The sequence below is a fragment of the Haliotis cracherodii genome, unplaced genomic scaffold (genome assembly GCF_022045235.1).
Source record: "Haliotis cracherodii isolate W230 unplaced genomic scaffold, xgHalCrac1.p SCAF_20, whole genome shotgun sequence".
In the NCBI taxonomy this organism is placed as follows: domain Eukaryota; kingdom Metazoa; phylum Mollusca; class Gastropoda; order Lepetellida; family Haliotidae; genus Haliotis; species Haliotis cracherodii.
The window spans coordinates 11,473,086-11,486,165 of record NW_027266276.1 but is presented as its reverse complement, the minus strand read 5'-3'; the positions used below and the strand labels follow the sequence as shown (position 1 = coordinate 11,486,165).

General features: G+C 39.6%; 2 protein-coding genes across 8 annotated transcripts in view; both read left to right on the top strand.

The window, feature by feature from the left end:
• Positions 1-13,080, top strand: part of LOC139470318 (uncharacterized) — a 119,461-nt gene that overhangs the window by 35,350 nt on the left and 71,031 nt on the right. The gene's annotated exons all lie outside the window — the stretch shown is intronic.
• The window catches only part of LOC139470316 (rho GTPase-activating protein 23-like), a 134,500-nt gene that overhangs the window by 83,890 nt on the left and 37,530 nt on the right, over positions 1-13,080 (top strand). For 5 of the 7 annotated variants that reach the window (XM_071252685.1, XM_071252683.1, XM_071252682.1 and 2 more), the window contains exons 1-2: positions 5,175-5,217; positions 7,174-7,296. In XM_071252685.1, the coding sequence (XP_071108786.1) occupies positions 5,194-5,217; positions 7,174-7,296 (147 nt within the window). In that variant the 5' untranslated portion in view covers positions 5,175-5,193. Of the gene's footprint in view, positions 1-5,174; positions 5,218-7,173; positions 7,297-13,080 lie in introns of those variants that run through there. The other 2 variants (XM_071252681.1, XM_071252686.1) reach the window with 1 other exon arrangement.

Genomic DNA, 13,080 nt, shown 5'->3' with positions numbered 1-13,080 from the left:
GCTGTGCAGAGTTGCGTCCCTTGGGAAACCAGAAACCAGAAGCCAGAAACCTATGATTGTGGGTTCGAATCCCGGTTCGCCCCGATTATGTTTCTAGGTTTGTCAGCACCATACCCGTGCTCGTGGGTATCACCGAAGTGGTAAATGTCTGAGACCTGCATCACTTCGGGCTTTCCTCCCACATTAGGCTGACACGCAGTGATTTGCTGAAAAGCTGTTAAAAGCGGCGTTAAATCCAACTCACTCACTCACTCACTAGTATGACATTACTGGGCACCGGTCATCTGACATGATGACCTCCAAAGGTTTGAAGGAATACATCTGATTAAATGGCAAAGGAAATAAGGACTGAGGAGTGAAACGATGTCCCATTTACACATGGCACTAATTACACCATCAAGACTTGATCTGACCATGGGCAACAGACCGTGGAACATTACTGTATATCCCCCTTAAACTGTTTTTGGGTGACACAGTCACAGAGGTGAGGGTTCAGGTTGGAGACACACATGAAATATACAGTGTCACTTAAACTATTCACGTTTACCTTCACACTCTGTAATGAGAATGTGCAGAAAGCGGCAAGCACTGAAAGGTTACGGGGATGTGAGTAGTTTCTTTTTACAGTTTTGCATGCCAAGAGATCTCCTCATCTCACTGACATTTCCAATTTTGAGCTTAAGTGAAGCAAAACCTGTTTGCTAATCCAAATGATAAGCATTCAGTGTCTTTGTGAATGTGACCTTTTTTGACATATTTTGTTTTCTTAATATCACAGTTCACCTCACATTGGTGTCATTATGTGGTGTCATTATGTGGTGTCATTAAGTGGTGTCTTTTTGTGGTGTCATGTTGTGGTGTCATTTTGTGCTGAACATCCGTAGACCCGTGAAGATCCGGGGTAGAATAGGTCTTCAGCAACCCATGCTTGCCGTAAAAGGCAACTATGATTGTCGTAAGAGGCAACAAAGGGGATCGGGTGGGCAGACTCGCTGACTAGGTTGATGCATGACATCGTATCCCAGTTGCATAGATTGATGCTAATGATATCCATCACTGGTTTGTCTGGTCCAGACTTGATTATTTACAGACCGCCATCATTATGGCTGGAATATTGTTGAGTGCAGCGTTAAAAAAACAACAAAATATAACAGTGTTTTGTTACATTGGTTCTCAGATTTATTGTTGCTTTTTTATCGGCATCAATATTACATGTCACTTTTCCTCCTGATAAGATTATCACTATTTTGACCTTTATAATTTACAATTTTATAAATGTTCCATTTTCTTCTTCGTCCTGATGATTTAAAGAGGTCAGTCCAAGTCAATGTTTGTCATGTGGAGTTATTATTACCTCAGCCGAGGAACATAGCAGCCTGGCTATTCTTTGCCAGGTTATTCATGTGAGGTGATGAGGTCAAACCACGTGTGGATCGCTCGTTATAGGTATGGACTAATTGGAGCTTCCCTACCTGTGTAGATATGATAATTGGGAGGTGATATTCAAGGTGATAAGTAGGGGTGCTGATATAAGTGTTATTAGCCTCGTAAGTATATCATGTTTAAATTAAAAAATTGCAAGCATAATCATATACTATTCAAAAAAGTTAAGGGCTGCCAAATTCTTTCATATTACTATAGTTAATCTGTCATGGCATGTCATTTGTAAAAAATGAGGGATATTTAAAAAATTCAAAACCTGTAGACAAACAGATCATATGGTGATGAGTTATAACATAGGAAATGATAGGGCTGTTACGATTCACTCGCGTATTCGGTGAATCGAACCGTAACTATTCATGAATTGAATTTGTTATTCATGGCCACTAGAATGGAATATTTATGAATATGCTATCATGTATATTTACATACCCTGTACCTAAGAATATCCATAACAACATATTATATGCATAGATTTCTTTCAATGACAACACTCTAATAATATTTAATTTGACAGTATTGTTGTCACTGGTCATTGTTGCATTTCAGCAGATACTAGTACCTGGATAAATGCAGTATATAGAATGTATAACAAACCATGTCAAATAATTTATTTTATTGTTTAACTGAATATGATAAATAATACATAACTGCTGACTTGTTATTGTGAATTAATATTTGTATTCTTTACCCTATATTCGTGATATGAATCGTATTTGCCTCACAGTGTATTCGTTGCAGCCCTAATAAATAAGGACCACAAGACTTCCATGCCTGAAATTTCAAACACTACTGATTTCAGGTGAAATCTTTGCTAGCTCTACATTTTTTATCACTCATTTGATTAAATTTAATGCACATATACCGCAGTGATGATCCACAACTACAAAACCTGGCCAGCGGGGACATAAAACCTAAAAGGAAATGAGATAAAATCCGTTATTTGAGACGGAACAATTGAGAAGAATATCAACAGAACAGCTTCATGACTGCATGTGAAGTATTATACTGTATACGGCTTAGCGGTGAAGTGACACACAGCCAGACTACTGGGCTCTCCGTATACATACAGTATCTCTCTATGACAGACAGGGGCATCGGTTGAATGGACCACTGGGCAGCCCCTATAAATAGCCTTCTATAAAGGCCATCAGCACTGGCTGACTGCAGAAACCAGAATTTTCTTTGGAATCTGTTTATTCAGCCAAAATATTTTTGATGTTTTTTGTCTCAAACAAATGTGACTTTTTTTAAGAGTCTCAGTTCTGTTAGCGCTGAAATGTTTACATTAATAAAATTTAAATGTGACCTCGCCCATTGATAGGAACCGTTCGCATGGTTGGTGTAGATACTTATTTAAATTACCGAAATGGAAATTTGAAATTTTATTATTTATTAGATCATGAATCAAGGACTTTATTGTACAAAACACCCCAACAGGACAGTACATGGCTACATGTGGAAGTACATGTCATTTCAAACTTGAAAGTAAAATTTATAATTTGGGCAGATTTGGTAGAAATGTTTTAAAAAGTTAGGTAATGAGAACTAGTTTTACAACAGTTTTTCACCAGCTTTGAACCATGTTTAGAAAGTTGGGAGTGGACCTAATGTCTTGTGTACATCTCTGCATGTTGTGTAGTCATCAGTCTGTTCTTCAAGGGATAATGTTTCTGTTTTTCTAGTTTGATTCATCCTGATAAGGACATGATAGAGACATGCCACTTGTCTTGAAGGGACGGATTTAGCTCTTAAACTAAAACAAGATATCTATGGCCCCTCTCCCACATGAAAACTGTCACTGATAAATGGCTACCGTGTCTCAAAAGGTCAAGGTCAATCATGCCTTGATTCTGAAAGTTGTTACAAAACGTCAGATGTGCATGTTTAGGCATATTGGTTCAGTAATGTGGAAAGTTTTTTGTGTGTTTTTGTGTATGTTAGTTGAAATTAACACCCGCCCTAGTGAAATAAACAAGGAAAGGGTGTGGGTGCTTGAAGCCTCGTTCAGTGCATCACGATGGAGCGCCCAGTACAGAAAGACCCATTTATGTTTCTAGGTTTGTCAGCACCATACCCATGCTCTTGGATTTCATCGAAGTGGTAAATGTCTGAGACCTGCATCACTTTGGGCTTTCCTCCCACATTAAGCTGACACGCCGCGATATTACTGGAATACTGTTAAAAGCCGCGTTAAACCCAACTCACTCACTCACTTGTGTGGGTGAAATTCTCCAGATGATTGTGAAATGATTGTGATTGTGAAATCAAATAAATTATTTTTTTTATGTAATAATAACATGACATTTTTTTTGAAATGCCTGTTTATTTTAAGGCTACGTTCTATATTTCCTTAAAAAAGCTCTTATGATGAAAGAAACCATCTTGACCTTTTTCTTCTGTAATATTTGGGGCATCGTCATCCCTGTGATGTGGTCTCAAGATAAATATAGCCAGTTCATTAAAATGTATTTCATAAACAAATGAACTCTCGATTTTCCTTTTCCTGTAGCTGTGTTTTAAGGAAATCTTTCATGGCTTAATTTCCTGTTTTAAAGATGGATTAAGTTTTGACTAGTAGGGTTGCAGAATTTGTTGTCCTTGTCATCCTGCTCTGTAGTCTGTCATGTTTGACTAAATCTATGTCATCATCATCATCATCATCATCATCATCATCATTACCGTCATCACCATTGTTACCATCATCATCGTAGCAGCATCAGCATCATTGTCATCATAAGTAAGCATCATCCTCATCTACATCATCATCAATCCCCTTAATGCCAAGCGAGGCGCCGCGATTCGCTGTGCAGAGTTGCGTCCCTTGGGCACGCCAGAAACCTATGATTGTGGGTTCGAATCCCGGTTTGCCCCGATTATGTTTCTAGGTTTGTCAGCACCATACCCGTGCTCGTGGGTTTCACCGAAGTGGTAAACGTCTGAGACCTGCATCACTTCGGGCTTTCCTCCCACATTAAGCTGACACGCCGTGATATAACTGGAATACTGTTAAAAGCGGCGCTAAACCAAACTCACTCACTCACTAATGCCAAGCGCCAGGCAGGGTAACAATATGTACCATCTTTTAACGTCTTTTGATATAACGCTGCCGGGGATCGGAACACAGGACCTTCCACTCTCCAGGCAGATGTTCTACCACTAGACCATGGAGGCGACAATAATATTTGAGATTATCATTGTTACTATTATGCTGATATATTTTTTGCATCTACCGTTACCTCTCCGGTCTACGACAACCGATGTAGTCACGTACCCAGTGACTCCTATCATGCTAACTCCAGCAAATAGGTTTAGTTTGATTCAAGAGCTATGCAAATGTTGCTGTGCCTACTCAAAGGCCGTTGGTGGTCAACTGAGTGTTTTGTGGGAAATGAGACAAATTTCTTGTCGTCTTGTCAAGTTAATGGCAAGAGAAGATTTGTTTGAGCAGACTTGGGGTATTGGGCTTGTGTGGATAAAATTCATTTTAGGGGTGATTATGAAATAGATGCTACATTCCTGAAGACATGTGTTAAGGTTGTAATAACTGGGGCTGGTTTGATTGATTGCTTTCTGAAGGTATGTTGTGAACCTTGGAGTGACAGCTCATTGATGTACCACTTGATCAGTCGATATTGACAGCGACCTGGACATTTATTAACTTATGATGTTGATGCATTAAGTCATTTGGGTCGTAAGTAGTCCTGTGGAACGTATTGTCAGATATACTTTTGGATACCTGAAGGCTCTGGGATGTACTTTGCTGTTATTGCTGTGGTATGTTGTATATGATTTCTGCTGGTATATTGTTACGTATGGCACAAAAATATCACATTTATGACTATGTTTATAGTCTACGACTGCAGCTGTTGAAATTTTAAGGAACATTTTCAAAGAAGATATTCTTTTGAATCACTGACGTTTTTCTGCATAATGTTGGTGCATTAGGTCATTTGAATCATTGGTATGTAGTCTTGTGGAACATATTTTCAAATGATTTGTGCTGGCTATTGATATAGATATTAGAGATTGAAATTCGTTAACTAAATATCGATCCAATCAAAGTAACTTTCATCAAATATGCAAAAGCTCAGAAACAGAACTTTGTGGACATTTAAGGTTCAACAAAATCAGCTGATTTCCTTATACTTTTTGAAAGTTATTATCGATAACACAATTTTCATATCAATTATGGTTAATATTTCTTCCCATCGACGATAATTCCAATTATCGATCTTTTTAGCCAGCCCTACAAGCGATATTCTTTTGGATCAAACTAGACATTAACCTACGTCATCATTAGGATCCTAAGTAGTCTAGTGGATCATATTGTCAGATATTCTGTTCGATCCCTGAAGGCTCTGAGACGTACTGTTCCAGCAGGTTGTGGAGGAGTACAGGATTTTGATGGCAGGGATCACATATGTGACAATTTTCTGTGTCATGTTATTGGTATCAACATATATGGCTGTCCAATGCTTCATGTCAACAGGTCAGATTGTGATTTCTACAGACATGGGGGTCGCTGGTGTCCCAGTCACATTTGGCTCTACAATTGACAATGCACATTGCAGTACCTTTGCATAGTCGCGACCAGTCTTAGCGCTAAGACTATTGCAGTACTTTTGCATAGTCGTGACCAGTCGTAGCGCTAAGACTATTGCAGTACCTTTGCATAGTCGCGACCAGTCTTAACGCTAAGACTATTGCAGTACTTTTACATAGACGTGACCAGTCTTAGGGCTAAAACTATTGCAGTACTTAAACATAGACCCGACCAGTCTTAGCGCTAAGACTATTGCAGTACTTTTACAAAGACGTGACCAGTCTTAGCGCTAAGACTATTGTAGTACTTTTACAAAGACGCGACCAGTCTTAGCGCTAAGACTATTGCAGTACTTTTACAAAGACGCGACCTGTCTTAGCGCTAAGACTATTGTAGTATTTTTACAAAGACGCGACCAGTCTTAGCGCTAAGACTATGGCAGTACTTTAACATAGACACCAACAGTCTTAGCGCTGAGATCGCTTTGTGCATGTTGACACTGGCACATTATTGTATTGTGAGTCATTGTGAAACTGACACTTGTTTTGATGGTATCTAGCCATAGTCACTAACGTGGTTGATCAGGTGGTGTTTGTGAGAATAAGACTAACAGCCTTGGAGCGTTTATGCTGGATGGGTTTGGCAGAGGATATGTAATATCACTAACTGAATTTGATTATCAACAGGCGTTCATCATGTAGCTGGTAGAAACAAATGTGAACGTCATAAAAAGGGATGGTTCAATTGTAAACATGGACACAAGTTAAATTTTCTCAATAATAACACCACATATAACCTTCCCAAATAAAGGAAAAGTATTAAAAAAAACAAGTATTTCCTACTTGCTTAAAGCATACCATTTACTTTGGCAGAATGCATCAGAAAATGGTGGTTGTATTGTCCCTGATGATCGAGACATCCTCCGTCGTCCAGTGGTAGATTGAGCGTCTGCCTGGAGAGCAGAAGGCCTGGGGTTCGATCCTCAGTCGCACCATACCAATTTTTTTTAAAAAGATGGTACTTGTACCTTTTCAGGAACACCTGGTGTCATCACTGTCTGATTGTGATTTAGGCACTTGCTCATCATATAGTCGGAATCATACAATCGACTTTGCTTTTAGCAGATATTTTTGATGAATGTGGACAGGGTTTTGTCATTTTTAGTTACCTGTTTTATTGTTTTGCAGTTTGATGCCTTGGATTGGGCTGGCCCCAGAACTGTCCTGGTACCAAGAACAGATCAAGGATTTGGATTTACTCTGAGGCATTTTATTGTATACCCACCGGAACTAACGGATGACAGTTCACAGGTATGTCAAACAGGTCATTGCTGGATATTTGTGCAGATGTTATGTATTGGTTCATTATTTATGTTAAAAGTGTAAAGTAGAGCTGACTTATTTAGAATTGAAACAACCTCAGATTCATTCATTGATTTGGGCAATCTCATTAAAATCAGATCTTAGTTTTCGCAACCGCTGAACAAAGATCTGAGGACATCCCATTACGGGTCACGTCAGACCGACCTTGGCGAACTTTGACCAACCAAATGAATGACCAATCAGAAGGCAGCTTTCTCGTCCTGTACGGCACTAATTTCAAATTGGCGACTTCGCTTCGAAACATATTTAGACAAATTCCGATTAAAAATTTGAAACCTGAACAAAAAACATTCTGGAATGGCTAATAGATGGTCTAGATTGTAAGGAATCAGTCGTTTAACCCGTAACTATCGTTCGGTATACCCCGTGTTAAAGTTTTAGAGGTTGTATGATTAGAAATCACATTCCGACTGTCACTTTCATAATCTGGTAAGCGACGCACTGATTGGTCGGATGAAAGGTCGGTCTGCCGTGACCCCTAATGGGAAGTCTTTAAGATCTTTGTTTAGCGGTAGCAAGAACTAAGGTCTGATTTTAATTAGATTGTGATTTGGGTTTCATGGTAATCTTTTATTTTGTCTTTGAAGACAGATATATATATGACTTGGGGTTTTGCTTTCATTGAAGTCTTGGTCATTCACAGCCAGACCGTGACTTTGAGAAATTGATATTTAAGCTTGAACTCATTGCAGCTAGACTGAATGGAAGCGTTCGCTTCATGCATGATCAGTGCTGGTCAGCCAGGGACAGAAACGTTTGATCTTCATGTGTGACACAGGTCGTCCAATGATGTCCTTAGCTAATAGGTTCCTATGGGTTTCTATCACAGGTTGAAGAAGCAATCAGAAATTGTGTTGTCAATCCCATCTCTGCAGTTTCACAAGTGGTGAACATCTATGGCCTGTTTGGGTTTTCCTCGCACTTTAGTATTTAGGGGGCACGGGTGGCCCTGTCATCAACGGTACATCAAAGATTGGACTCTGTGCCCTCAGCTCGACTCCCCAGTCCGTGAAGATTCCGGGGTAGAATAGGTCTTCAGAAACCCATGCTTGCCGTAAAAGTCGACTATGCTTGTCGTAAGAGGCGACTAACGGGATCGGGTGGTCAGGCTCGCTGACTTAGTTGATGCATGTCATCGTATCCCAATTGCATGGATCGATGCTCATGATGTCAATCACTGGATTGTCTTGTCCAGACTTGATTATTTCATACCGCCGTCATATAGCTGGAATATTGTTGAGTGCGGCGTTAAACGACAAACAAACAAACAACCTGACTCGCCATATGCCCTGATAATGCTATAGATGGATTAGCACTGCAGCATCACAACACTGTCATGTCCTCATCTGTGAGCAGGAAACAGATGGAGTTGTCGTGGTGGTTGTGTAATAGGTGGATGTCCCATGACTCACGGGCAGAGCATGTTAATCAAGAGGTGTGGTGTTACCTGTTACCGCTAAGACTATTGCAGTACTTTTGCATAGTCGTGACCAGTCGTAGCGCTAAGACTATTGCAGTACCTTTGCATAGTCGCGACCAGTCTTAACGCTAAGACTATTGCAGTACTTTTACATAGACGTGACCAGTCTTAGGGCTAAAACTATTGCAGTACTTAAACATAGACCCGACCAGTCTTAGCGCTAAGACTATTGCAGTACTTTTACAAAGACGTGACCAGTCTTAGCGCTAAGACTATTGTAGTACTTTTACAAAGACGCGACCAGTCTTAGCGCTAAGACTATTGCAGTACTTTTACAAAGACGCGACCTGTCTTAGCGCTAAGACTATTGTAGTATTTTTACAAAGACGCGACCAGTCTTAGCGCTAAGACTATGGCAGTACTTTAACATAGACACCAACAGTGTCCAGACTTGATTATTTCATACCGCCGTCATATAGCTGGAATATTGTTGAGTGCGGCGTTAAACGACAAACAAACAAACAACCTGACTCGCCATATGCCCTGATAATGCTATAGATGGATTAGCACTGCAGCATCACAACACTGTCATGTCCTCATCTGTGAGCAGGAAACAGATGGAGTTGTCGTGGTGGTTGTGTAATAGGTGGATGTCCCATGACTCACGGGCAGAGCATGTTAATCAAGAGGTGTGGTGTTACCTGTCAACACTGTGTGCTGGCTAGGATGGTGTAATTATGTGCACCTGGAATAACGAAACCTGGACTGGATGAAAGCAAGGTAGTCACACACTGCAACAGTTGCATCTTCAGACTGCTGGGTTTTAATATTCTGGAAATGTGACTGTATGCTTAATAATTTATGCTTTACCTAACCAGATAGTATTAAGGAAGATAGTTTATGGATGTTAACTTCTTTAAACTTCTTTAAACAGCAAACAAACAACATTATGTTAATCCCTTTGGGTGCATTGCTATTTATCTTTGCGACATCAAGAAATTTTGTATGTCAAATTCCCCATGGGGAGTTTTGAAATGAACACTGCACACACAATGTTATGTCAGATAATTAGGTCATGGAGAACTACTTTTAGTCAAGGAACTGCGGTAATTTCTAGCCCTCATTCTTGTGGGAACCCAAAGATGTTGTAAAGTCCGCAAACCTCACCAACTCAAATTCCTGGAAGTTTGTTCACTGCTGAATCTTAAGGTCTGTACAACCAGACACTGTTTATTCTTGGCATGGGCAGCTTCAATTCCTGTTAAGTTCAAAAGGGTTAAACCAGTGTCTTACCTAACATGAAGAAGACCCGCGCTGTCATGCGCCCCTTGTTTAATGTGCTTGTTTGTTTGGGGGCTCACTTGCGTGGGACGAGAAATGGGAAAAAAAATGTGTGTGTGTGGTGGTGGTGGTTTTGAGGGGGGGAGAGGGACTTTCAAGAATATCTCATTATGGCTATTAATAGGAGGCTTGCCCTTTCAAGCTGGGGGGGGGGGGGGGATGCACATTTTCTGGAGGTGATTGTTGGATGCCTGGGGGGCATCGTGGGGGTGGATATGAGGGAGGAATCTTATTTTCGCTCGGCTATCCATATTTCTGGCACTTAGGACATGAATGTGTGTTGATTCTTTTAATTTAATTGAAAATGTTGGAGTATTTTTGTACAGCTGCTAATTTGAGTGTTTGTATTTGGAATTTTATTTGAAGGGTAAACATTGGGATGTCGTCTTGAAAAAGTTTGAATTTTAAAAAAAATTATTAGACATCCAGTAATACCATGATGATGATGATGAAAATGATGATGGGTTTTTGAATTGTTATGGTCATCATTTGTGTGTGCGTGCATGCGTGTGATGATTATGAAAGTGACGATGATGATGATGATGATGATGATGATGATGATTGTTATGGTCATCATTTGTGCGTGCGTGCATGCGTGCATGCGTGTGATGATTATGAAAGTGACGATGATGATGATGATTGTTATGGTCATCATTTGTGCGTGCGTGCATACGTGCATACGTGCATACGTGTGATGATGATGATGATGATGATGATGATGATGAGCCTGAATATGTAAGACAGTTTCTAAATGATCAAAGGTCAATAAGAAAGACAAAAAAAGGAAAAAGATATTAAAGCATCTTAGGTTTTACAAGTTATGAGCTCATTTGGATAATTAAATCATAAACGTTAAACATTCACAGCTCCTCTCAAGACCCTCATTTAGCTACTGATTATCAATATTTAATTTTAATCCAAGCTTCTAACAGAAGACATCTTAATGATTTCCTCAAATTTGGAAAACACACCTTTCAACATTTGTGAGATTGATCCTTCTCCTTTCTTCCAATATCAGGTTTCAATTAAAAGTGAATGTTAATTGTACAAGCAGTGGCTATCTACCACTGGAGTCTGCATGTACTAGCCCACACTAGATTGTCACCCCTTATGGATCTTCGTGCAAAGGCTTTACCAAGCTGTGTGCTAATTTAACTTGTTGAATTTAAGTAAGATTTGTTTTTGTAGTGATTATTTTTAGGTATAGATCTCTTCAAGCTATTTGGTTCAATTTTCTGTCATTTTCATATTGATGTAGGATTTTGTTGCAGAGAGTGACTGCATGTGGCCTGGTCTTCTAAGGCAGCACAATTCGATGTGCAGGGTTTTTTACTAAGGCATGAACTTTTGATCATGGGTTCGAATCCCAGATTTGACTTAATCATGTTTCTGAGTTTGTATGTACAATATATACACATATCCATGTTCATGGATTTCACCAAAGTGGTAAATGTCACAAACTTGAATCGCTTCGGTCTTTTTTCCAACGTTAAGCTGACACGCTGGGATAAAGCTGAAGTTCTCTTCAAGGCATTCATAATATCAGTCACTGGATTGTCTGGTCCAGATTCAATTATTTACTTGCCTCAGTCATATTGCTGGAATGTTGCTGAGAGTGGCAGTACGCTACAAACAAATGCGCTTGGAGTACTTAGGAACCTATTGAGTGTGTGAGTGAGACGGGTTAACGCCGCTTTTAACATTATTCCCATTATATCAGTTTACCACCTCAGTGAAACCCACAAGCACGGGTATGGTGCTGACAAACCTAGAAACATAATCGGGGCGATCCTGGATTCGAACCCACAATCATAGGTTTCTGGCTTGCCCAAGGGACGCAACTCTGCACAGCGAATTGCGGCGCCTTAGACGACTGGGCCACCCGTGCCCCCAGGAACCTATTGAAGAATGTGGGTTAAAGTTATAAATTTGTTGACTGACCATTGTAAGAAATCTCTTCACTCACTCACTCACTACAAGATACAGTATTGCTGGCAATGGAGAAAACATTCATACATGTACTTTGGAGTGATGAAGTCTGTTGTGGTTGACCCTGACCCGTATGGGTCTGTGAATTCCTGCTGAGAATGCTATGTACACTTGATAAACTGTATGTAACACCAGCGTAATGTACGAGTGAAATGTACCGGGACCTAGGGGTGATATGTACAACATGGATAAGGTTTTGTTTAGCAAATGCTTTGCATACTTAACATGCTAAAGAAGTGTTGTTTGATGATGATGATGATGATGATGATTTTGGGTCTCCTTTGGCAAGTGATTTTGTTCGAAATATGTCACTGTTCATCATCATCATCATTGAATATATATATATATATATATATATATATATATATATATAACTTCTGATGATAGCATGATTTAAATCCTTTCAATAAAATCTGGTAAATAATAATATGAAAAGAAAAAAAAGAAAAAAACGGTTTCAAAGACACACTTGACAACGAAAGAGAATCAGAATATGTGTAAAGGTGACAAAATGCACTTTGACCTGCCGACCAGCAGACAACTGCGCATGTTTTGACAGGTGATTGACAAATGTCAGAGTTATCAATTGCGTGATACATACAACTCATGTTGCGCAATCTACATTCATTGGATGTCAGTCACATATAGCGTCCACATTTAATATGTGTTCTGCAGAATGTGGGAGATATGTTCAGATGGTGCCACATTTCAGAAGGGTAATATGACTTTATGAATGATACACAATCTTGTTATTAAGTCCCAAAGTAATCAAACTCGTACTCACGGTCATACAGACAAGACTATAGACATTAAAAACGTCAAGTTTGTTGCTGTTAGAGGCTTGATAATTAACATATGAGACGCACATGGGAACTAGATACTGCGCAGAATCCAATTTTCTCAGACAGTGCACATGCATTTCCTTATTTTCTGTGGTGATGTGGTCTTCAAACCATCTGTTT